Source organism: Gracilinanus agilis, chromosome 3 (assembly GCF_016433145.1).
Source record: "Gracilinanus agilis isolate LMUSP501 chromosome 3, AgileGrace, whole genome shotgun sequence".
In the NCBI taxonomy this organism is placed as follows: Eukaryota; Metazoa; Chordata; class Mammalia; order Didelphimorphia; family Didelphidae; genus Gracilinanus; species Gracilinanus agilis.
The window spans coordinates 190,451,791-190,479,373 of NC_058132.1; the positions used below are offsets into that span (position 1 = coordinate 190,451,791).

Here is a 27,583-nt window from a genome sequence, read left to right on the forward strand (position 1 = left end):
TCTCTCTCTCTCATTGCCAAACTACAGAAGGTGTATGGGAGGGATAAATGTGGTGTGATATGGATTTAGGGTGTATGACATGGAGGAAATAGAAGCAAAGTTAGAAGAGGGTGGGGAAGCTGGCACCCTGTGTTAGTAAAGTCTTGGAAGGAGGAATGGTGTGGATGAGAAGGGTGAGGAGTGGGTGGATACCAATTATACACACACACACACACACACACACACACACAGAGTGGTGGGGGGGGAGTGAGGGGAGTTCTCTGTTGTGTGAGTGGAAAGCAATGTGAAGTGTGTGTGTCTTTTAGCTCCCACTTTTTCTTTTCTTTTTACTTGTCATGTCAGCCCCCATAAGAAGGAGAGGAAATCTGTGTGTGGCCAATGATTTGCAGGGTAGAGATAGGCATAGGCATAGGCATTAGCATGTGTGGAGGGGGAGGACAAGGACAAAGGATGTGAGGAGGGGGATGGTGAGTGTGCAGAGTTGATGGTAGGAGAGACCGTCAAAAGACTGTGGTGAAGAGTGTGGTTGAGGGAAGAGAGATTATGTGAGAGCCTGTGTGGAGTGGAAAGGTAAAATACAGTAACTGAAGGAAAGAGCAGTCTGTTTTTCTCCCTAGGTGACCCATTTTGAATTGTTTGAGTCTGCTTGCTCTTTCGGGTTTGTATTTTAGAATCTGGCAAACGCACTCAGAAAATAAATAAATAAAATTACACGTCCATAGTTTTCTTCCTCCCTTCCCCCCATTCTTTCTATCACAAACATACTAGAGAAAATGCATGTATGGGGGAGAGTGGGGGAAGTTACCCTCTTCACCTGGGCTGAGTGGGGGCTGCCTAGTTTGTGCATTGAGTGGGTTCTTGAGAATGGAAATGTTCTCCTACTTCACCTCTAGGGACGTCCTGGCAACAGGGAAGTGAATAGGAAATTGGGGAGTTGGGGGCAGTTTATCTTTTAACACAGGCTGCAGAAAAGTGCACTGAGACATCTAAAAGGGCCTCGGGAAAGGGGTAGGGTGGGGGGATCCTTAGCCATCCTACTGGAGAAGGAAAAAAGGAGTATTGGGGTGTGCAAGGGAGCAGAGCAGGATGTTGGGGGGTTAGGGCGGGTTTAGGGGTGGGGGGACACGGCTCTGAGCACTGGCAGTGGCTGCCTGACGTCATCAGCCTCTCTGGCAATAGGCTAGGAGCTGAGCTCCCTGTAGCAGCGGTGGTGGCGGCAGCGCCGTTCCAGCTTCTACTGCTTCACTCCGCGCTTCCTGCAGCCGCCACTGCATCCACGCGGCGGGGGCTTCACCCTGCAGCCACCCGGTGGCTCCAGGTAAGAGGCGAGGCGAAAGGAGCGGTGTGTAGAGATATTGCGCGCGGAGGACAAGCTGCCTGCGCACTGCTGCTGGGGCTCTGAGCTCTGGCCCGGGCTGGCCTGCACTGCATGCCGCCGATTTGCACCGCAGTGCAACAGTTTGCAGCTGTCTCTGGGGAGGGCCTGAGGGGCAAGGAGCGAAGCTGTATATCTGACAAGGTCTTCGCCCGGGTGGGGATGGACTTCCTGGCGTTTGGGTTGGATCAGACGCCTTTAAAGGAAGGAGAAACAGAAGCTCTCCCAAACTTTGCAAGCCAGGACCGTCCACAACCCATCCCCCTTCCCGCCCCCACTCCTAGGAAGAAGGTGCGCTGTGCTTTGAGGAGAGGCAAGGAGAGAGAGAAGGGGTAGCTGTTGTAGTTAAGGATGGCGAGGTGGTACGGAGGTCCATGTGGGCCTGGGACAGTGGGCGGTGGGAAGGGGAAGAGAGAAAGATGCTTCCACTGCCTATTATCTTGTGAGGGAAGCTTGGTTCTTCCAAGAATGGGGAGGGGACTGATGGACTGGGGAGCTGGGAGGATGGAGATGGGACAGCTTCTGAATACTGCTCCTCTGCCTTTACATTACTGAAAGAAAGATTAGGACAGGAGCAGGGAGGAGGAGGAAGCAGCCTCCCGAAGATGGGACCTCGAGGATCCTGAGGCGGTAGCCCGTCGTGGGGGGAGTAAAAGGAGGTCTGCGCAGAGGAGGCTTATGCGGTGGCCCGGGATCCAGTGCGGGGCAGGATTAGAGGCGCCTAGCTGGGGTTAGAGATTCTGTGGGAAAGGAGGATGGGTGGGGTGGGAGGCGGGCGGAAAGAGCCTTGTTCGGGAAAGGGAGATCTGGAGCTTCAGAGACTGCCTCGTTGGCTACAATTAGAAAGTTGCAAAGAGCTAAGGGTGACAGGCTGCCTTATCTGCTGAGTAATCCGGGCAGATGATGTGCCAACATAGCGATCTAGCCCCTCAGGGAAAAGATGGTGAGGGAACCGGGGCACTGGGCTCACAGAACACAGCCTAGAATGGAGAGCTGGAGTCCCGCTGGGATGCGGGAAGGGAAAGAGTCTGCGGAGTGGGAGGGGGGAAGAGGTGGTTGGGCGGGTGAACAGCAGGCTTTGCGCTTGGAAGCGGGAACGCTTTGCGGTAACCACTTATACTACCCCAGTTCTCCGCCCACCTTCTTCTCTCCCCTAGTCCACCTCACTGGCTGTTCTCTGTCCTCTTTTCCTCATTCTTCGGGCCTGTGTACTAACTCATCCCATTCTCTTTGCAGGCTGGTGCTTCACCTTACAGTAAGAAGGGTGCCAGAGCAGCATTTCCAGCAAGGAGAGGATTCCCGCGGCATCGGCATCAGTTACACACGCGCACACAAACGCACACATTCACGCCAGCGCAGAGGGAATAGTTTTGGGTGGTGGGTTTTTTCTTCTTCTTGGCTGTTCCGAAGCAATTTGCCCAGGAGAGGAACACCGACCCCTCCTCCCTTCCCCTAGCCAGCCCAGCCTCAATGAGTGCCAAAGTGCCCAAGGAGCTGAGGCTGGCCCTGCCGCCTTGCCTTCTCAACCGGACCTTTGCTTCCTCCAACGCCAGCGGCAATCCCAACCCCAGGGGCCCGAGTAGTAGCCCTGGAGGCAGTGGTGGTGGCAGCAGCAGCGGTGGTGGTACCTGCATCACGCAAGTAGGACAGCAGCTCTTTCAGTCGTTCTCCTCCACGCTGGTGCTGATCGTTCTGGTCACCCTTATCTTCTGCTTGATCGTCCTTTCCCTTTCTACCTTTCACATCCATAAGAGGAGGATGAAGAAGCGGAAGATGCAGAGGGCTCAGGAGGAGTATGAGCGGGATCATTGCAGCAACAGCAGGGGCGGCGGCGGCGGCGGCGGCGGCGGCGGCGGCGGTGGCTGTGGCAGCGCGGGACTGAGGGCCTGTGGCCAGGTTCCTCACAACGGGAAAGAAACCAGGCTGGAGAGACCCCCCCGGGACTCAGCCTTCTGCGTCTCTTCACCTTCCTCCTCCTCGTCCTCCTCTTCTTCCTCCACTTCCCCTGGCATCCAGCGTCCTGGGCCCCGTCCTCCTCCTCCTCCCCCTCCTGCCCCCAGTCCCCAGGGTTCCCACCTCACCTCCTCATGTTTGGACTCAGCTGGTGAGGGGCTTTTGCAAACGGTAGTACTGTCTTGAGCTCCTCCTCCTTTTCCCTCTCCTCATCCTCTCTTTCCTTCCTCTTTTCCTCCTCTGACCCCAACCCCCTTCCTCCTTTCTCTCCTCCTCAGTCTCCCTGACTCCACATCCCTTTTCTCCTCCACCGAGGCACTGTGTGGTGTTTGTAAATATTGAGCAATGAAAGTCTCGGAAGAAGAAATAACGCTGATGATGATAATACTTTATTAATATTAATAATTATCATGATAATACTAATAACACAACCCAAGCGCATGACAAATCACATCGCGTTTCTCATTGTCAAGGAAGGATGCATTTTTCTCCCCTTCTGCCCTCCCCCTCCCCCCCACCAAGGAGGAGAAATCGCACAAAGCTACCAAATATATAAAAATCATTGCCCGGTGAGGGGAGGGAGAGTAGAGGTGAAGGCAGATCAAGAGCCCCGGTGGTAATGTACATAGCTTTAAGGTTAAGGTTACCTTCCACTCTCTTCTCCTTCTCCCTCTCCTCCCTACCTCTACCCCTCTAAGTTATCACTCTTCCTCTACTCCTTTCCCCAGCCTTCACATCTCTGCTCCAACCGGGCTCAGTCAATCGCATATTCTCATAAAGCAACCATTTAGATCAAGCACCAGGACTACAGGAAGCAAGAACCCCCCTCCCCCCAGGGAGAGAGACTGGAGCAATGCAACTGGGGGGCCTTTATTGAATATGGTTGGACCAATGCAAACAGGGACAAATGCTAATGGGGAGATGTGTTGGAGACTCAGAAAAGGAAGCACTCTTTCTGTAACATCCACATTCCTACCACCTCACCCCATTCTAGCCCCCACCCTCTGTTAATAGTGTACCCTCCTCAAGGACTGAATATTTATTTAATTTTATAAATGTCCTTTAATGGCAGAGCGTAAGTACAACAAATAGCATCACACATGAACTCTTTCTCCTCTCTCTCTCTCTCTCTCTCTCTCTCTCTCTCTCTCTCTCACACACACACACACACACACACACACACACACTTTGTAGCTTTCCTTCAAACAACCATATTGTTGTTGCCCCCTATTCTCTTTCCCACCTCTTTATTCCTCCACTCTCCAAATTCTTCAGTGATCATTACCCCCTTTAGCTGCTCTGGGCTTCCCAGATGCCCTTTTGGTCCATAGGAGCTGTCCAGCCAGGTCCGGTGCTGAAATTGCCTCATTGCACAGGCTACTCTGTGCAAGTGGAGAGGCTGTTTTGGGTGGTGACTGTTTTAGCTTTGGTTGGTTCCTTTCTTTCTTTTCCTATTATTTTTTAATAATCAGATTCACATATACTATTCGTTTAGTTATATTAAACATTGCATAAGTTATTCTTTTTGTAAAAACAAAATAATAGGTAATGTGCAGTACTGAAAGTGCAGTAACTAATCAGCCAGAATCTTTTAATTTTATTTTTAGAACAAGTGTACCTTTGTTATATCTTCTATTGGTACTGAATGCCTACGCAAACTATAATTCTGTACCATGCTCTCCAAACTGTATATTCTTGTTCTTCATTTACAGCTATTGATATAATGGTTGCCACTGAACATTGAATTCAGTGGTGCAGACCTGGCTTCTGCTGTTTTCAAAATTGTTATTTTGTACCCTATTCTGTAGTAGACTGTTATGAAAAGATGACACGTCCGTTTTCTCCTTTCTTTTGCGAACAACAGAATCAGACAATGGATGTGCATCTATTGCCATCTATTAAAATATGGTTAATATTTAAACAGCACCTGGTGTAGTCCTCCCTGCATGTAATAACCACATAGAGGCAATGGTGTGAGTGCCTGCTTGTTCTGTATGTGCTTGGGGGTGGAGCTAGCAGAAAGGGTGCCAGGCAATTTGGGTGACAGGTGATGTAGATTTCATGGGGCAGTTACATCTAGAGTCAGATGTAAGGGAAAGGTCTTTGCTATTCTGTTAACTTAGAAACCTTTGATGGCAGTCAGCAATAATATATGTGGAGGAAGGGGTGCTAATTTTCTCTTCTTTCCTCTGTCTGACTTAGCCACGGTGCAGGATCTAATGAACATACGTACAGGGTAAGAGGAGAGGGTGGGGGAATAGAACTACGTTTGTTCTTCTCCTGAACCCAGGTGTAGCTTACAAGCTGTAAACAAAATCTATTTGTTGTCATTTTGCACTCTGTTTCCTTTAGATTTTTTGTAGGAGGAAATAGAGAATTGCTGTAATCTTTTTTTCTTTTTAATCTACACTGGAAGCTCACTTAAGATTGTGGTTTTCAGTTAATTGAATGGGAAAACTGTGTTGATGGGAAGATACTACTAGTAATCCAGCCCAAATTTGCTCCAAACTGAACTTTAATATTTTAAGCAAGTAGAAACTCAAAGGGCATTCCTCTTCTGAATAATCAATTGATTAGGCTAACTTCCTAGAGTAAAGGGGTTTTGCCTGGCAGATGGTAGAAGACTACCTTTGAAAAATTTGCACTGAATTCTTTTCTGAAGCTTTGAGGATCCTCATTTAGTTGTGCCATGCTGTGATTTGAGGAGAATGGAAGAGACTCCATCTATGGGTTCAAGTTGGAACATAAATGAAACTTATTCACAATGCCTTAGTCACTTCCTAGTAACAAGTTAGGCCTTTAGTGAGGTGCATTAACTCCCTCAGGCCACTAGGGAACCATAAGTGCACTAAGCCTTGGATATCTTACCAGTGAGTGACTAAGGCACTGGGAGGACTAGGGCCCATTAATTTTTGTAGTTTACCCTCATCCAGCTGCAGCTCTTTAATTCATTATTCTGAAATGTCCTTTGGACTTGAATCTAAATCGATTCAAAGATCCAAAAAGGAAGCTCCCTAATTTTCAATGAGCTCCAACTAAGTGCAACGACATTACTTTCCTCTCCTTATTTGGGGCACATTTTACAGTGAATAATTTCCCATTTTATTAAAGCAATAAGATGTTCCATCGTGTGCAGTGCAGGATGATGATTCCATTTCCTTGGTGCTGAAGCTGTTCATCCTTTCTTGCCTTATGAATCACAGTGCATTCAAGGCCTGCAATAATAATCCTCTTCTAGGACGCAGCCTGGCAGGCCTAGGGTAATTATAAAATTGCCCTCTGCCATTGCTGTGAAAGGAAGAAGTGGGAGAGGGAGGGAATGGGAGGGAGAGATAAAAGCACTATATATATTTTTGAGAGATCCTTTTACCTATAAAAGTGGGCCCATATATTCATAACTCATAAATACTTAAATCCCTGTAACCATTTATGCTTTTCTCCTCTAATTGACTCTAATTTAATATTGTAATATCATTATATGTATAGATGATATGGTCCAGGAGTCAAAAGTAGGACTCTAGATTTCCAATGGCCTCATTTAAGATTTTATATGAGATATAAATAGAATTTCTATCAAAAAATCAGAAGGGTTTTTTTTTTTGGCTTTTTTTTTTAAATGGCAGTCCCCATACCAAACTGTTACCGTAATATACTTGTGAGCCTTTATATAGACTCTGTTTAAAGCACTGCTTTTTTCTGGGGCTTAATTGAATAGTCTCAAAAGATTAGGATGGTACCAGCACAACACTAAAATTCTATACTATGATACAAAAAGGTAATCTGGGAATAGCTGGATTTGTTTTAAGATTTTATTCACTGAAGTTCTGTCAAACCAATTGCTTCAAAACCCTATAGCTACAGCTCACCTATTCACTTACAGTTCAGTATTAATAAGATGGCATGCTTGATTCCTGTTTTTTTTTCTTAATAAAGAAAGCTGAGAGAATGCCTTTATTTCAATTGTTTAGGGCTTATGAAGCTCATAGATGGATATTATCTTCCTTAGGATTTCTATACACACATAGATATGTATTTATATATGCATACATTTTGTACAAATTTGAAATTGACTTTTTTGTATTCTCTTTTCTGCCATTACACAAATGAGATGGAAACCAAATGGCTGTTGCATCTTGTGAGAGATCTAAGGAGTTAGATATATGCATGCATTATTCCTCTGGGGATTAGAGTATTGAAATTTCCCTTGTTCATTACGTGAAGGTAGGAAAGGTATGGCTGCTCAGGGAATTGGTCATTTTAAAAAGTTAACCTTTCTAAGATCAGTGTTTTAAGCGTAGCAATGATGATAAAATTATCCATATGATCCCCAATGATCTGGATAAAAACCCAAACCATAATTTAGCTCTTTTGAAGATATTTAAACATATGATGTTATAAAGATAAAGGTCCAGATGACAGTTATTTTTACTTTTTTACCTAGATTTGTGGTGTTGAATAAACAGATTATGATTTAACAGTTGAAATGAGGGAGAAAAGTGAGAGAGTGAAAGCAAGAGTGTGTGTGTGTGTGTGAGAGAGAGAGAGATCATTATTTGCATTGTTTAATAAATATGATGCTCATTCTCAATAAATCAGGCATCCCGTGGGACCTGAATTATTCAGATTGGTTGTTTGTATTTAAATCGATTAATTACTAAACCCATGGTACACTTTGTACTATGTACATTCATATAAATTTTAAGCCATTTCCCTTTAATTGTCAATGTTCTACAACTGTTTGAACCTGGGCTGCCAGATGGAATCAGAAGCAGAGTTTTTATTAGTCTGATCTAACTTGCACAGGTAACTATGTAATTCCAGTGTGAACTAAAATGGAGTAATTCTTATGAGACAATTTCCTGTTCATCATAGAAATTATGGTCCATACCATCTCTATATCAACTAAAGTTCCAGCTCACATCAGAAAAATTCCATGTGCATTGGACAGCCAAAATGAATTAAATAATATTCCCAATTGAGTTATTTTCCAATCTGGTTACCCTGAGGATACACAGCCTAGGGATTTGGGGATTATGCCATATAAATATAAAAATCCAGCCTGAGTAATGATGTCAGAAGGAAAAGCTTGGCTAAGAATGAGGCTTAGTGGATTCTGAAAAGTTGACTATCATATATCAAGGTTATTCTTCCAGGTCAGGATAACTTTTGGTTTAATATGATGTTTCTGATTCTATTGGACTGTTTTTATAGCTAATCAGAGAGACTGATCTTTAAGGTAGAGCGTGTCAAGCAGGCAGAATAAAACAGATCAGAATTCATGGAAGATTTGTTTTTGCTTTTCTATCAATAAACGAGTTTTATTGTTAATTGTACTTTTGGAGATTATTTCCTTATGTACCATATATTGTTGTCTAGGGTGGGACATTATATATAGTCAAAATAGATAACCATCTATGGAGTGTGGTTTTGGGGATATTAGAAAGGTCTCCCCTACTCAAAACAATGTCTTGTGAATCTAGTAAACAAAGCTTCATTTTCTACCCTATAGTTTTGGCTCTTTGAATGATGCATTAGTTCTATTAGAATGCAAATATCTTTGGAAGAAATAAAGTTTTAAGCTTTTGTACTCATTTGCATATTAGTGTGAATTAGGATCATCAGAATTCTCCCAGAATATTTGGAATTTAATGAAACACAATGAATAGCATACAATGCCACAGGATGCTTGGTAGAAAGGGGAAGAAGAGCACAATTAATGGGAAAAAGAAAAAAGGAAGAAAGAAAAAGGAGAAGTTGAAGCCACCAAAGGCAAAGTGTCTTAACTCCACTTTTGGAGTTGGACTTGCTCTTCCACTATCCTGTGCCTTGCATAATAAAAATGACTCAGTAGATGGTGGTAGCTCCCTGCATAGGGGGTGGGGTAGGCAGTAGTTTAAAGGACCAGTTGCTGATCAACAGTGCACCTATATAAAGACAACTTCTTGATACTTTTTTTTTTACTCTGTTTTTTACTGTTGCAGAGGCTCTGCTGGTGGAACTGTCTTCCATTATCCTTATTAGTTTGTAGTGCTGGTTTAAAAATGTATTGCCCTGTTCCTTACAACTTCCCAGAAGGAAGTTTGGTTTGTCTAGTCAGTTTTCCTTCCACTTCACTTGTTTGCCACACTCTGGATCTTTTTTGCATTTAAAATACAACCTTAGGGAAGCCACTTAGCTCCTCTCAATCTCATTTTATATACCAGTATGGAAATAATATCTTCTCTGCCTACTTCATGGTAAGGTTCAGATTAAATAATATACATTGCACACTTCGTAATCTCAAAGTGCAAAAAATATGCAAACATATATTATTGAAAAAATGGTAAAGTTCTAGAATCATAAAGTTAGTTTTATTTTAAGATTTGGACTTAAGTTCCACCTTTACTGCTCATTTTCTAATCTTCTACTAATCTTCTTTGAGCCTCAGTTTCCTCATATTTAAAATACAGGAGTGGCAGTAGATGGCACCTTCCAGTTTTATCATCTTATGATTTAGAATTTAATAATAGCCCATATGTGTATATGTATATTGGTGTGCATATACATATAAAACATACATATGTGCATATATATTATTATTTAAATAATACAATTATAAAGTTGGAAAGGACTTACTTTAAAATTTAAAGGAATTTTTAAAGCAGGGAGGCAGATGAAAGAAATCCAGAATATAGGGAGAAAATTCAGATTAAAGAAAGTTATGATGGATTAACTGCCGAATTTTGAGTTAGTCAAGAAGATCTGGGCTTAAGTTCCATCTCTCACTTGAATTAGTTATAGGGCCGTAGGCAAATAATTTAATCTTTCTGAATCTCAGCTTCCTCCTGTAAAGTAGGAAAAATAACATGTCACAGGGTTGATATGAAGATCAAATGATATAAGGTATGTGAAAGACAGATAACCTTAAATAGTTACATTAATATTAGCTATTAATATTTTTCCCATGATTATATCTAGTCTGATTCATAACTGGTCCCAATTTCCTTATTCAGTATCCCTGACAATATCCCTATAGGTCTCTTCATAGACTATAGATGATAATAAATAATTCAATCCAGATCCTGTTTGACATTCACATTCCTTTCTCAATATTTAGTGTCTGGTTCATAATTATCTCCACCACAGCTCTTGCACTAATAACAATACTGGGGAATAGCACCAATACCTCAATCAATTCAATTTCCATGATCTACCCCACCACTACACCTCAGTTTTGGACAGAGATGGTCATTTCCTTGAGTTTGCCATCATTCATAAGTGTTCCACTTCCATTTTCTGTGAACTTTAAAATTGCTTTATTTGAACACAGTCTTTCCTTGTTCCATCTTTCTTTTCCCTTACAGCCCCTACCCTTGATCTTTCCTTTTCATGACCTGCAAGGTTTTCCCTTGACTATAAAGTCTATTTCCCAGACTATCAAGTACACACTGGTTGCATTCTTTTCTCTTCACTATAAGTACTCGGTAAATCAGTTCAATCCTACAATTTAATCCCTTGTCCTATCTCCAGTGAAACTGACAAAGCCCAACTTGGAGGACTGTCTTAATTTGCTGCCTTTGTTCCTATTAACATACTGCTGAAAAAAAGCTGGGGAAATTCATGAAATTGCTAACTGGATCCACTACAGATTTATATTAGGTAACTCAATTGGTCCCTGACTGTAGCAATGCAGTCTCTTTACACATTTATAATCAATTCACTCTCCCACTAACCAGTTTCTATTTCAGACCATTTCATCTCTATTCAATCCTTCCAAAGCATCCCTTTTCCCAAACTTTCAGCAAAGGAACTTCCTTTATATTTCATTGAAAAATTCGAATCCATTTAATGAGAGTGTCCTCTTCCCCCTTCCTCTTCATTTTATATCACTTAGACATTTTAGCCCCATTATCTGCTTCTATAGCTCTATTTCTCATGAGGAGAGAGTCCATCTCCTGGCCAATGTGAGCCCCTAAACATTCATTTTTGAAACCATCCCCTACCAACTTCTTCAGCAGTGTTGCCCCCCTTTAATCTTTATATTTTCTGTATATACCAGATTTTCTGCTGCATCCAAACATTCCAATACCTACTTTATCCTTTCAGAAACTTTACTTTTTCCTAGCTGTTATCCTATACCTCTCCACATTTTCTCATCTAAACTTCTTTTTTAAAAAAAAGAACATCTATACCATCCTTCTTCTCTTTTCACAGTTCTAAACCTTCTACAATCTGGCTTCCAATCTCATTCAGCTAAAACTTCTCAGCTATTGATAGTGTCCTATTTGTCAAATCTAATGTTGTTTTCTCAGTCCTTATCCTTCTTAATTTATCCACAGTCTTTGACTATTTAATCCCCATTGTCTCCTTGATATCTCCCTCTCCAGGTTTTTATGACACTATTTTCTCTTCTACCTATCTGATTATTCCTCTTTTTCTTTTGCTTGATCTTTCCCCAAATCATACCCATTAACTGTGATTATCTTCCAGGTGTCTGTCTCCTCCTCTCTTGTCTTGTCTTGTCTTGTCTTGTCTTCTCTTCTCTTTTCTTCTCTTCTCTCTATACTATTTTACTTTATGACATCAGATTCTATTTGTTTTATTATCATTTCTGTGCAAATGATTTCTAAGTCCGTTTTTCCAACTTTAACTACTTTATTGTGCTCCAATTGTTGGATATCTCATATATATCAAAAGTAGAATATCCAAAATAAAATTTATTATCTTTTCACCAAAACGCTCTTCTCTTCCCAAGTTTTTTATTTCTCTTGAGAGGACCATCACTACCTAGGCTTAAAATCTCAGTGTTATCTTTAATTTCTCATTCACTCTATGTATCAAATATTCAAAATTACCCATATTTATTACCTTTTCTCCATTTATATTCTACCATCACAATGCAGGTCCTCATAACTTCTTGACTAGAATATTTTAATAGCCTTTTGGTTGGTCTTTGAGCCACAAGTCTTTGTCAACTTCAGTCTAAGTCTGACCATGTCAAATTCCATCACCATCTCCTACATATACTATCTATAAACTCTAGTGGCTCTCCAATACTTCTAGAAAAAAACAAAGTTATCTGTTTGTCATTTAAAGCACTTCAAAACCTGAGCCTTTCCTATCTTTCCAGGCTTCTTACACTTTACTCCACCCTATGAACTGGACAACCAAGCAATAGTGGCCTTTTAATGATCCTTGAAAACAATACTTCATCTCTTGATTCGGTGTTTTTTTCACTAGTACTCTAAGTTCAGAATGCTTTCCTTCCTTATCTCTACTTCCTGACTTCGATGGCTTTCTTTAAGATTCAGCTCAAATTCCATCTTTCCAGGAAGATTTTCCAGGTCTTCTCTCTTGCCCCTACTACAAAGCCCTTTGCTTAAACTTACCTTTCATTTAACTGCATTTATCTTACACACACATAATTATTTGCTTGTTTTTCTCCCATTCAAATATGAGCCCCTTAAGGGCTGGTGCTCTCTCTCTCTCTCTCTCTCTCTCTCTCTCTCTCTCTCTCTCTCTCTCTCTCTCTCTCTCTCTCTCTCTCTCTCTCTCTCCGTGTTTATCACAGTACCTAGCACATTGGGAAACAATTAATACATACTCCTTGACTCATTGACTGATTAGCTTTTAAAATGTGCAGTATTTAAAAACTGACAAAATATTCTCCTCAAAACTACTATATGATATAGGTAGTCCAAGTATTATTAATCCTATTTTATGTATATGGGAAATGAATCTTTAAAAGATTAAATAGCTTAGCCCAGTGTTCATTCAAATAGTAAGAGGTGGCTCTAAGATTTTAGTACTGATCTTCTAATTCCAAGTCTACATTTTATAAGTATTTCTCCTGCCACAAAGATGTTAATTCACTTGCCCAGCATCATATAACTAATAAGAGTTGGAGCCTGAACCATATCTTCTTTCTTTAACATCAAATGTTCTTGACATTATCTCATGAAGGATTATAGTTTTCAATCTCAGCAATATAGTGTAGTTTTTAACTATTAAATTATAGGACTATAATAAACTTAAAAAAACACCTTACTTTCCATCTTAGAATTGATATTGTGTATTGGTTCTGAGGCAGAAGAGTGGTAAGGGCTAGGAGATGGGTGTTTAATGACTTTTCCTGGGTCACAAACCTACAATATGCTTTTGAGGTGAATGCAACATACAGGATAACCTGGACCTTTATGATCTCAGTTCATAATGAATCTTTCCCATATATCCCCTTAGATCTCATAGAACTTTTTGTTTGGACTTCTCTTTTGAGTTTATTCTGTATAAATTACATATTTCACTCATTCCATGTATTTCATAACCTCCCATGAGATGGCATACTCCATGAAGGCAAAGTCTCTGCTGTATCTAAATTTTGTGCCCCCCATTGCCTAGCACAATGCTCTGTACATATTCTTGGCTTAATAAATATTTGTTGAATGGAATTTGCTAGGAATCAGCAGATATGATTTCAAATTCTGACTCTGTCAGCAATGTGACTTATCAAAACACCTTACCTTTCTGAGCTTCAGTTTCCTCATCTGTAAGATCAGGAGACATTGAACAAAATGATATCTAAAGATTTTGATGACTTTATGATTCTGTTTACTTCTCTTTCCATGATTGGAAAAAATCTGTCCTATAAACAGGTTTTTCTTGTGTTTGGAGCCATCTTCTGAAAATAACATTCTACTTGTTTACTAGGGCATCCTCACCCATAATGCTCAAATGGTAGGACTGGTGGTGTGCAATATAATATTTACTCCTTTTAAAATGACCCAGTATGTTGGAGCTACAAGGTATTTATAATTTATAATAACAACTGATAAATATGTGAAAAGTTTTGTGTAGTCCACATAAACATGGAAAGAATCACAAAATTATTTTCTATTAGATTTTCAAGAGTACATCCATCGTGGTCTAAAGGCATATTGAAATCTTAGTGAAATCGTAGTTTAAATTGATATTTTTAGCTGGGGCAATTCAATTCAATTCAACAATATTTTTATGTACAAGGCACTAAGTTGACTTAGGAAGATTCTGGTTCTGAATTTGTCAGAAATAGAAGTTAGAAAGATAACATAGTTTTTATTCATTTAGTCTTCCATGGAGGTGTCAAGAATAATGGAATCTTTTATATTTGTGGCTTTTTTAGTGATACTCTATAGATTGCAGTAAAAATTTTCAGGTAACTGAACAGCATCTTCATTTCAGTGAAATATTGCAAAGGGAATTAGGGCCAAGGATTATTTGTTTCTCAAAGCAGGGAAAGGAAAAAATGACTTCAAAAATTAGTGTAAAGGTTAAGATAATATATACATACATATGTATATATATGAAATATATATATAGTTATCCATTTAAAAGAATCTGAACAATAAATAGGTGTTTACTCAGTATTTTTTCATTCTTGGCACTGCAAGACTTAGTGGAGAATCTAAGAGAAGACATGATCCTTATCTTTAAGGCATTGCAAGATGAATGCACATGAGCTGGTAAATAATGAGCTAATTTAAGAAGCAAGACCAAGCAATGAATAGATAGCAAGAGGACAAATATTTTTTGACTGAACATAGCTTTCTCTTTCCCCCTTCCGTAAAGAGCCCATTAAAGATCATATAGACTTAAAAAGGTGATTCAGAGACAGAGATAAAGACAATGGAAATATTTTTGCTCTAAATTATTGCAAAGCATAATGTTTCCATAGAGTAGTAGTTATAAAAAAGACCATCCTTTGGCAATATTGTACACAAAAGTAGATCCATCTTAAGCAATCTTTCCATGTACTCTTTCTGCTTGTCCACTTCTAAGTGTTCAAAGTTCTCTGACTGTCCTTTGAATACCCAAGTTCTTTGGTTCTTTGGTTTATTTCTTTATGTACTACTAAGATCTTTCTGCTTTATGATTTATTCCTCAAGGATCTTATTCTTTGTTTGGAGGAATCTGACATAGTGGTCCACATTTTCATATTAGAGACATAAAAACCAAAGGCAATATTTCCATTTTACCAACAGCCTTCAGTGGTTAAAATGAAGGAATGGCAGATGGGAGGCATTTCAGACGAATGGAAGAAATGACTGCTTATACTGTTTAGGCATAAGAGTAAACTTGGTTATGAAACAACTCCAGTATAGCAGGCCCTTATGGAGATTATTAGAGACTCTTCTAATGCTCATAATTTAAGAAAAAGTACCTGTTTTCTGGACTATGACTATTTGACTTAAAGTGAAATGGCTATGGAATTTACATATTAAGCATTTAAGTGCCGGGGATTTATTTTTATTATTTTTATTATTTTTTTAAACCTTTACCTTCTGTCTTGGAGCCAATACTGTGTATTGGCTCCAAGGCAGAAGAGTGGTAAGGGTAGGCAATGGGGGTCAAGTTAGGCAATGGGAGTCAAGTGACTTGCCCAGGGTCACACAGCTGGGAAGTGTCTGAGATTGGATTTGAACCTAGCACCTCCTGTCTCTAGGCCTGACTCTCAATTTACTGAGCTACCCAGCTGCCCCCACCAGGGATTTAAATAACACAGGAATTCCTCTTATGTAGGTTGGAAGTTCTGAGAACACTATTTCTTTTGGCATGTCTAAATTGCAATTCTATTTCCTCTTTTCTCTATAGTCTGCATTATCTATATTAATGCATTATCTGCATTATCTGGGATCTAAGAAAATATTTACTCTTAAAAGTCTTTAATAAGCATGACTTTTACACTTTGGATAGTGCTTTCCTGTTGGGTTGACCATCCTGTAATTAATGATTTAATTTGCTCATACATTCATGAATTGTAACTGTTGGACCTCATTATGTTTGCTTTGCCCATACTATGTACTTGCACACACAAAAAAAAAAAGGAAAAGAAAAAAACAGCAACAAAAATATTTGGATGTATTGTTTCACTCAAAAAAATTTGTAATTTTTGTTTTTCCCCTTCAATGTAAACATCACAACCTATAAGGTCAGATGAATTTCAAAAAATTGATTGATCCATTGCACAACCCCAATATGATGCTTTGGAGGCATTTTTCTTTGTTAGTTTCAAGTATTCATGACTTTCCTGGAACATTTGAAGCTCCCTCTGGTGGTTAATTCAATTAGTTGTTTTTTCTAAATACACACACATACAAATACCAACACAACCCTGCAGATGATTATTTGATCACTAGTAAGTGGGGATTTGATAGAGATAGAGTTGCATATTTTCACTAAATTCTACCATTAACTATCTTCTTTCTTAGTATTCTTTAGAGAGCTAAATGCTTCTTGCCTAATTATTTTACATCTGAAGCATATGAGCTATTTTTTCATGTGTAGAACATATGCTATTAGGCAATAGTTGAATTGAATGATGAAACTTCTTGAAATCTCATATCTCTTTGTTTGGTATATGGAGAGCATGCCATTTAACTTTGGTCCAAGTGTAAAAAAAATTCAACTGATTTGGCAAGTCACCTTATCCCAAAGGCAAGTAAATAAAATGACTTAGATCAAATTTATTCAGCAAATGTCCCTAAGCAAAACATAAATGCCACAACCACCCACTCAAACACATAAAGTGAAATTCATATCCTAGAAGAGTATTGGGCAATTTTGTTTGTAGCTAAATAAGATTCTATCAAAGTAGTCATCAATGAAATAACCATTAAAGTTACATCATCTTAAAGACTGAGGAAGCTTGCAAGACATTAATAGTTTGGAGAGAAAAATATTGTTGTCCAGACCTTTCATTTTTAGGCAGTCAAATAGAAACACATGAAGAAAAAGATCCCCTAAGCTGAATGTAAGGAAAGAACTAGGAGACAATTGGGGAAGTTCTTGCCCTCTGTTTCCAGAATCGATTTATGGTTAGAGCCTTTTGGGTCCTGAATGAAAAACTAAGCTATGAATCTCTCAAAACAAATCATGATTTTTTTGGAGAAATGTTTCGATTTACAACTTCTTCAGAAAAGTCTGTTTTTCCTCATCTATCTGGGGCCATCATACACTCACAGAAACCATGATGGAAAGAAAATCCTGTACAACCTCTGACCAGGTTCTCAGTTTATACCAGATTTACCCCTAATTCAAGAGAATTATGTATTTTTTTATGTGACTGCCTTCCAGACTGATGGGTTAATGCCTTTCTTTACTTTTCTCAAAATGACAAGGAAAAGGATAGAAGAAGAGCATGGCATCAAGCATTATTACCAATAGGTTTGTTCTGAGCTACACTTTCAAACAAGTTCCAGTACCTTAGGGAACATGTGAAATAAGCAGCTGTAATTAATTCTCCATTTACATCCTGGAGCACTTTGGAAGAGAATGGACACATCCATGCTCTTTCACTCATGAAGTAATATGACATACAATGCCAAAAGCAATAGACTAGAAGCTCAAACATCCCTAGAAAGAGCACTGGGCTGGGGAAATAATCAAGTTCAATGTCTAGATCTTTTGTTTACTACTTCGGTGATGTACATGATATATATCATTAACTTCTCAGAGCTTCTGAATCCTCATGGGTTGAAGTTTCAAACTCTAAAAAATCTTCTAAATTCTTCTGTTCCCCTGAGATTTCTGCCACTGAATATAGACCCTAAGGACTATGAAGTGGGCTCTACTCTGAGCTATTGTCCAAGATCTTGTCATACATCAAGGAAATGGGTAACCTTTCATGATTCTTCAGAAATTTCTCTCCTTTCATTAAAATTAAATGCCAGTAATGACAATAATAAGCAGGTCAAATCAAGATGCTTTTTGGCACTACTAAATGTATTATTTAATATATTTTGGTATTCAATTTATAATTTTTGCAAAAAATACCTATTCACATGGAGCTTCCTTTTGATTGACATATTTTATCTACCTCTAAATGAGAAAGTCTAGCAGCAGAAAACTGCTTGAAGTAAGGAATGGGATAGGAGAAGAGGGAAGGAGTACTGACATTATACTTAGGAAAACTACTTTAAATAAACTGGAATAAAATATGTACAAAGGATACACAAGTTTATTAAGCTATTTACCCTTCTAGCAAACCATATCAACTCTTTGGGCCTCAGACTTCTTCTCTGTAATGGGTTGGAATTGGATTAGATAATGCCTTAGCTACTTCTACCTCTAACATCCAATATTATGCTATCCTATGCCATGCATTATTATATTTTGGAGACTGTCCATATATGTAGAAATACAGCAGTTTGTGCTTTGATCCAGTTAATTCACTACCAATGAATACGATCCTTTGTCAGGATAGTGACCCATTGTAGGTATATTTTATTGCTGATTTTGTGGTCTAGCCCCATAAAATACTTTAAGTAGTGAAATCCTATGTGCTGAATGACTTACTAGACCCAAGGGAATGGATGCAGTATAGACTCAATACACTGATCATTTGGTCACTTTTTGTCTCAGTTTCCTCTACTATAAAATGGGGATAATAATAGCAACTACCTCATTGGGTCATTGTGAAGTTAAAATGAGGTGATATTTGTAAAAAGTCCTTAAGCACAATGCCTTGTGCATAGTAAGTGCTATAGAAAATGTTATTCTATCATCTTTCCTCATTTTTATATGAAGAAACTGAGACATACAGAGGCCAAATCACTTTCTCAGTCTCACAACTAGACACTTGTCTGAGGCTAGATTTGAGCTGTGGTTTTCATTTGCCTTTATATGTATGTAATTTATGTGTGTTATATGAGTAGAACTGTGTCTATACATTTTTCCCTGATTTTGTTCTTCCTAGTTTAGATATCAAAACTCTATTTATGTCATAAAAGGAATTGTCAGGACTCCTTTTTTGTTTATTTTCTCAAATAGTTCATATGGTATCTGTTCCTTAAGTATTTGTAAGAATTCCCTTGCAAATCCATCTGGGATTATTTTCCTTTGGGAGATGATTTATAGCTTGTTCAATTACTTTTCCTAAAATGGAGTTGTTTAAGTAATCTATTTCCTCTTTTACTCTGGGCAGTTTATATATTTGTAAATATCTATTTCACTTAGATTATCAATTTTATTAACATGTAATTGGGCAAATAATTTTTAACAATTGCTTTAATTTCATCTTCATTGTTGGTACAATAACCTTTTTCATTTTGATACTAGTAATTGGTATTTCTTCTTTCTTTTTTAAATCAAACTAACCAATGGTTTGTCTATTTTATTGTTGTTGTTTTGTACAGCCAATTCCTAGAAATGATTTTGTTACTTTAAATTTTGTTGATACCTCCTTTGATTTTTAGGGCTTCCATTTTGATGCATATGTTTATTATTGATATTACTACTGAAATAAGTGAGTATGGGAACTGATAGAAGTTACTTCACTATCTATAGTGCCTTTCAGCAAGATGTAATTTCCCTGCTCATCCATTTCAATTATCTTTCCTCAATCTGTTTTCTAGGTCAGTTTTTCCCGCAACAAGATATTCACATTTTCTTCATTAAAAAAATTGTTTTATGCTTTCTTAAAGTCTCATGGAGTCAGTAATTTCCAATTTTACAATTCTAATTTTTATGGAGTTATTTTCATCATTGAAGTTTTGTGTCTCTTTCTCACCATTTGAACAATTCTATTTTAAGGTGTTATTTTCTTTAGTATTTTTGTGTCTCTTTTAACAAAATAGTTAACTGTAGTTTTATAATTTCTTCCTTTACTCTCATTTATTCTTGTACTTTTACTTCTGCCACATTTCTTTTAAAAATACTCCTTTGCTCTTCCAGGAATTATTTTTGAGTTTGTGTCCAATTCACATTTTGATTGTGGCTGTTTTGACTTCATTTTCATATTCAGAGTTTGTATCTTGATCTTTCACCATAGTAGATTGTACTGTCAGATTCTTTTTTGTTGTTTTGCATTTTCCCACCCTATTTCTTAATTTTGAACATTATGGTCTCTGTTCCTGGCATAAGTTTGAGATGGGACACTATGTCAAACTTCAAGCATCTTGGCATAGCTGCTTTCACAGATAATTATGGGGATTTGGAAGTTTTTGGAATAGAGGCGTAATCATTGTTCTCCTATTGTGTACTTTGTTCTTTACTCAGCAAAAGCATTTGATCAATTGGGACCTGAACCGGTCTGTTCCTTAGAATTCCTGATCCCTTTGGACTAGAAGTGATACTGCTCCTCAGGGCCCCTTTTCCCTTGGCATCAATAGCACATACTCCTTTCTCTTAATAAAAAAAAATTCCTTTCCACTCTTGACCTATTATCCAGAAATGAGTATAGGGAATGGATTTGCCAAACACTCTCTGATCCTGCATTCAGTGCCAACACACAGGTCCCATGTAATCTCTATCTGACCAAGTTCCCAGATCACCTAACAGTCTTTAGCTTGAGAGCTCCTGAAGCTAGTGTTGCCTCTGTTGCCACCACTTTGCGCCATTGCTAGTGATGACTCATTTTGAAGTCTGGGCCAACCTCTACCTCCATGTCACAGATCTATCTTTATGATCTCATAAGTTCTTTTGGGCTGGAGGAATGTCACATCCTGACTTTTTTAATTTGCCACTTGGGAATTCAATTTAAAATATTATTTTACAAATCCGGCCTCAGACACTTCCCAGCTGTGTGACCCTGGGCAAGTCACTTGACCCCCATTGCCTACCCTTACCAATCTTCCACCTATAAATCAATACACAGAAGTTAAGGGTTTAAAATTAAAAAAAAAACAACAAAAAAAAATATTATTTTAAAGCTGTTTGGAGGGAAATGTTGGGAGAGTTCAGTGATTTTTCTACTCTACCTTCTTAGTTTAATGCTGTTCCCCCACCAAAGTCCAAAATCTTTTGACACTAAATGAGTACTAGTTCTGCATATGAGATGTCCTGTTATATCTTACTCTCTATGAATGATTTAGTCACATCCATTTCTGGTCATTCATCATCCAGACATTACTGAAAAAATTGCTTTCAATAAATTAATTAAATTCTGTGAGCAGTTTTTCTTTTGAATTTTAAGTAGATCCACACTTGCCATGTAACTAGATATCTTTGCAATCACTAACAGACAGCCAAAAACATGGATGTGTTAGATGTATTGTTGTACAATATGCCAAAACTTTTCTTAGGTAATTTCTTCTTGAGAACGTTTGTGAAAAAGTTGCAAAGCTTTCCTGCATTATCTACCTAAAATTCATCAAATTTATTGCCCATTACATCTTAGTCTTATACTAGGTTTTATGGGAGAATTTAAGAAATATAATGCTTGCTATCCAGGGGCTTAAGATCTTCTTGAAGGATACATAATAAGTACTTGTGAATACATAATAATTCAAGGTAGTAAATGATGAAGCCAAAATAATTGATGCAAAGTCAGTTCAAAGGAATCACTGTGGTCTGGAACGATCAGAAAAGGAGTCATGAGAAATTGGGACTTGAGATGAATTTTCAAAAACAGGACTTTGTCAAGTAAAAGAATTGGGAAAGAAACTCAGGGAACCAAACTACTTAAAATAGGAATTGGGAATTTTGAAAGACCTCAAATGCCAAGATAGGAGTTTTGATTTTCTCTGTTTCTTATCTAAACATATATAGAGAAAAGTTACTTCTTTTTCTCTAGATAGAAATCATTTATCAACATATACAGTTACAAAGTCCACTTTTATAATCCCTGCCTATTTCTCTTCCAAGAAATCTCCAATTTCTTTAACCTTTTGAACTATTTCATTTCCTAATCCAAGGATTATTTTCCACTTGCCTCTCTACCCTTTTGAAGTTTAAGAGGAGTTTGGAAAATTTGAAGATTTATTAAATTAGATCCAAGTTCCTATAAGGACTTGTAGTAATAGTTTTTCAAGAAATAATTGCATTTTAGTTACATGTGTCCAAATTAATTTAATAAAAGTTAATTCTTTCAAAACCATTCATTTAGTGCTTTCTATTTTAAATGAAAAATTAGGAAGTTTAATCTAAAAATCACTTTATAAAGCACTTAAAATTTCTTCTTATTTGACAAATCTTCCTAAATGCTTCTGGTTTTTTCCTAGTACTTATTTTGCAAATAATCTCATGCTAAAAGGGATCAATATGCCAATCTGCCTAGATTTGTTATTCATGAGACCCAATATTTAATATTTAGCTTTCAAGAGTAAATGGCTTACTTTTTCAATTCTAAATTCTAGGCTACTATTTGAAAAAGGATTCTTTTAATACCAAACCAAATATTTTTAGTCTTTCCCTGTTGGACATTAACTTGCCATCAAAAGAACAGATTAAAATGATGAATTACTCTCCTTGACAGAAATATGAACAGGATAGTACCACTGCACAAGTATTCAGTAACCTGAGGACCACTCAAATATGATGCCACAGAAGGAGGCTAATGAAATATTACGCCTTAGGCTCTTAACCTTTTAGATTCATTGATAAATGAAGGGAGATACACCAAAGCTTCAATGTGAGAATGACAGTGGTAAGCATCAGCCTTGTAAGTTTAAAAAAAAATGATATTTGAAGTAGTAAATACAAAGCACACAACAAAACTCAAATAACTAATAGATAGCTGCTTTACTATTTACAGTGAAGAGTAAGTCAAAAGAGTTTTGAAACTTGAAAAAGGATTCCTATGCTCACAACCTAGCTCTATCATTATCGAACAGTACAGTTTCATATAAGCTACTTTTTGGGCCTCAGCTTAAGTCATCTATAACATAAAGAAGTTGTCATTAAGTTTGCAAAGATGATAAAGGATGTAAATAATCAATGATAGAGGGATTTTGAGAAATCATGCATGCTAATGCACTATTCAAAGAGCTATGAATTCTTTAAACTGTCCTCTGAAACAATAAGAAATTATGTTTTATAAAAAAGAGAGGAAGGGAGGGAAAGGGAAGGAAAAAAATGTCCCATATGCAAAAATTATTCATAGTAGTACTCTTTTGTGGTAGCAAAAATGTTGAAGCAAAGTATATATTCATTGATTAGAAAATGAGTATGTAAACTGTGATATATGAATGCACTGAGATACTAGAGCATAAGAAACGAATATGAGAAATTCATGAAACAGGAAAATTTCTATGAAGTACTCTAATGTGTAGAAAACAGAACCAAGAGAACAAATACACAATGATTACAATGATATAAACTAAAATAAAATTAAAGGACAGATGGCATCAAATCAATAACAACTGACATTCCCTCTTAGGGTATATAGGTGCAGAATATGGAATGTGCTATCAGGTGCAGTTGGTTTGTCAATCAGTTTTAACTTATCTTTTTATAAGAGAGGGTAAATTTAATGTTTTGAAGTGATTACAATTTTTTAAAGGCATCATGAAACCAGCAAAAATTGGAAGAGTAGAAGGAAACACCATAAAACTGCTCTTCCACTACCAGCCCTCCCTACTACTCTGTCAAAGATCTAGGAAAGGCATCAGACAAAGTAGTGATCCAAAATATTAGGAAAAAAGCATATTGGATTATTTTTTCTAGCCCAATGTAACAAATTCAATCTGCAAGTCAGGGTAGAAGTTGTATAAGTGGAGTGGGACTACAGTGCTATCACTCCAACCCCAGATATGTCTCACTAATTGATTCTTTGATTATTAAACCAGGGTATTCCAGCAGCTTTAATGCTTTGAATCTGCAGAAACTTCTAGTTAGTTGATAGAATATAGGATAAGCAAATGTCAACTAGTATTCCACCAAGCCAAGTTGTATGAAATAGATTATTCTAACACATGTTCTCAATTCAAAAACTCAGACATTAGGCAACTGAACAGTCCCAATGTTCTTCTCCAGATAATTCCAAAGTACTGTCTGAAATTAAATTCAGGTGCAGTAGAGTCAGCTAAAGATGGGAGTGAAACAATTTTCTATCTAGGACAACTTAGAGGGTCAGTATGAAAGATCTCCTCTGCCTGAATGGTGGTCAGGCCTGGAGTTTGATAAAAGTTGTTCCCCCAGTAGTTTTAGGAGCTCTCAGCCCATAGGTTGGAAGGGAGTTAGACAACTGGTAAGAAAGAGATTGCAGGGGACTCTTGCTGGTGTGGGGTTCAGTACCTTGTTGCATTATTCATACACAGTTGTGAACCACATGTCCAGGATAAAGAGAACTACCCCTTGTTGTTACAGGGGAGCAGGGATCCTGGTCAGAGATCTATGGTGGGGAAGAATGCTTGTGACCTCTCACAAGAAAATAGAGGCCATAGTCTCAGTCCCAAGATAGGAAGGGGAACAGTATTTATGGCCAGTAGAGATCAGAGGACTTGGTCATAATTCTAAGGCTGAGTAGCAATATCTCTGGTGACTACAGGAGAAGAAGGTCTCTTCCTTGGCAAAGAACAGAACATAGGGCATGAGAGCAGAGTCTACACTTATTCTTAAATCCTATCATCTTAGAAGTTCTGAGAATATAAACCCCAACAGAACTAGCTCTGAAAATAGCAGAATGAAAAACCTGATGCTTAGGATAGTGCACCATCCAGCCAGGAGCAGAAACCAATTCTAAGATCCAAGAAATAGACTGGAAAATGAGCAAACAATAACCCAAACTACCTTGGTGACAAGAAGATCAAGACATAAACTTAGAAGAAAATAATGTCAAAATATATATAAGTGGAAGACTTCTAGTGCCAAGATGGCAGACTAGGGAAGCCACCATTCTAATTCCTCCCAAATTCTCCTCCACAAAACCCTAAAGAAAAGCCACATACCAAATTTTAAAAAGGAGAATAAAATTAGCATAAGAATTCTATCTCATGGGGGTAAGCAGGGAACAAAATCTGAACAGAGAGTCCCTTTTTAATGTAAGTTAACACTTGAGCCCAAGGATTGTTGCAAGTCAGAAGGAAGGCCCCAAGCCTTGGCACAATAAACATGTACAGTGACATCTAATCTATAAGCACAGCTCCACTTTACTACACAGCAAAAGATCTCTAAATAAAATGGTAAAAATGAAAAAAAATAACATATCTCTAAATAGTTACTATGGTGACAGAGTGTTTCAAGATATATACATAGAAGAGGACAGCATTGTCAATATGGCAATATATAAAGCATCAAAGTAAGCATAAATTGGACTCATGCCTCAAAAGATGTAATGTAAGAACTGAAAATGGACTTTAAAAATCAAGTAAGAGAGTTAGAAGAAAAATTGGGGGAGGGGAATGAAAGTAATGCAGGGAAAAGAATATCTTGGCAAAAAATCATTAAAAATGGGAAAAGATATGCAAAAAATTTACTGAGGAAAACAATTCTTTTTAAGTAGAACTAGCCAAATGGAGTAAGGAGGTTCAAAAGTTTGCTGAAGAAAACAAGTTTTTAAAAAGCAGAACTAGGCAAATGGAAAAGGAGATACAGAAGCTCACTAAAAAAATAATTCCTAAAAAATAGAATTAAGCAAGTGGATAGTAATGACTCCCTAAGACTTCAAGAAATAAGTGATCAAAAGCAAAAGAATAGGAAAAAAATAAAAGAAAGTATGAAATTTCTCACTGGAAAAGCAGTTAATCTGGAAAATAGATCATCGAGAGACAATTTAAGAATTCTTTGGACTGCCTGAAAACCATGAGCAAAAACAGAACCTGGACATCATACCTCAAAAAATTATCAATGAAAATTGCCTTGAAATCCTAGAATTATAGGATAAATTTGAAATTGAAAGAATCTACTGATCACTTTTTGAAAGAGATCCCAAAAGGAAAAATAACAGAAATATTTTAACTAAATCCCAGAGCTCCAAGAATAAAGAACAAATAATTTAAGGAACCAAAAGTAAACAATTCAAATGTCATGGAGTCACAATCAGGATTATACAGTATTTAGCAACTTTTACTTAAAAGGATCAAAGAGCTTGGAATATGATTCTCTGGAGAGCAAAGAAACTAGGTTTACAACCTAGAACCATCTACCCAGCAAAATTCAGCATTATTTTCCAATAGAAAAATATTTTTTAAAAATTAATGAAATTGAGAGCTTTCAAGAATTCCTAATGAAAAGAACAGATCTATGTAGAAAAATTGACATTGAAACAGAAGATTTAAGTGAAACATAAAAAGATAAACAGGAAAGAGGAAACAAGGATTCAATAAAGTTAAACTATTAATCTCTGTATATTCTTATATGAGAAAATCATACTTATAACTCCCATAAACTTTGTCAATATTAAGGCAATTAAGAAGAAAATATATAGATAGAGGTTGTTGGTATGAATTGTCCAATATAGGAAGATATTTTAAAAAATTAAAAAAGAAAAGGAAGGGAGAGATAGAATGGGATGAATTATCTCATATGAAAGAGCCTAAAAAGAAGTACTATATAGGAGGAGAAGATATGGGTGTAGCAGGCAATATCTAAACCTTAATCTCATTGAATTTGGCTCAAAGAGGGAATAACATACACATTTAGTTAGATATAAAAGTCTACATTAACTTAAAGGGAAGTAAAAAGGGATGGGGAAAAAAAGCAAGGGGGTGACAAATAGAAAGGAAGATGGATTGGGGTAAATGGTGGTCAGAAACAAACACTTAGGAGACTGACAAGATGAAAGGAGAGAAGAAACAGAAAGAAGATGGGGAAGATAAACAGTTAATTATCATAACTGTAAATGTGAATGAGATGAACTTATCAATAAAATGGAAATGGATGGAATGGATTAAAAATCAGAATAACACAACATTTTATTTATAAGAAATACATTTGAAGCACAGTGACACACAGAGTAAAGGTAAAGGTTTGGAGCAGAATCTGTTATGGTTCAATTGAAGCAAAAAGTAGAAATAGATATAATTAAAAGAGCCAAGGAAGGATTTTTTTCTGGTGAAAAGGTACTATATTCAATGAAGTAATATCAGTACTAAAATATGCACTGAGTGGTATAGCATCCAAAATTTTAAGGAGAAGTTAAATGAGTGACCGTGGAAACAGATAGTAAAACTATACTAGTGGAGAATGTCAACTTTTCCCTTTCATAAGCAGATAAATCTGACCAAAAAATCAACAAGAAAGAAGTTAAGGAAATGAAAAGAATTTTAGAGAAGTTAGATATAATATACCTTTGGAGAAGTTAAAAGGGAATAGAAAAGAATATGCATTTTTCTCAGCAGTGTAATGTGCCTACATAAAAACTGACCATGTATTAGGGCATAAAAACTTCATAATTAAATGTAGAAAAGTAGAAGTATTAAATGTATCTTTTTCAGATCATAATGCAATAAAAATTATATTCCATAAATGTCAATGGGAAGATAGATTAAGAATTAATTGGGAATTCAATAATCTAATTTTAAAGAATAAGTAGGTCAAAGAATGAATCATAGAAACTATCAATAATTTATTAAAGAGAATGAA

General features: G+C 37.5%; 1 protein-coding gene across 1 annotated transcript; it reads left to right on the plus strand.

Annotated features, from left to right (window-relative positions):
- Positions 1–2,845: 2,845 nt before the first annotated feature.
- On the plus strand, positions 2,846–3,514 carry C3H11orf87 (chromosome 3 C11orf87 homolog). Its single transcript, XM_044666559.1, has one exon. It carries the CDS (start codon positions 2,846–2,848, stop codon positions 3,512–3,514), a length of 669 nt encoding a protein of 222 aa, XP_044522494.1.
- The last annotated feature ends 24,069 nt before the right edge of the window (positions 3,515–27,583 follow it).

Bases quoted from the DNA above. Each gene is read 5' to 3' on its own strand.
- C3H11orf87 (XM_044666559.1), top strand. From the start codon at position 2,846: ATGAGTGCCAAAGTGCCCAAGGAGCTGAGGCTGGCCCTGCCGCCTTGC.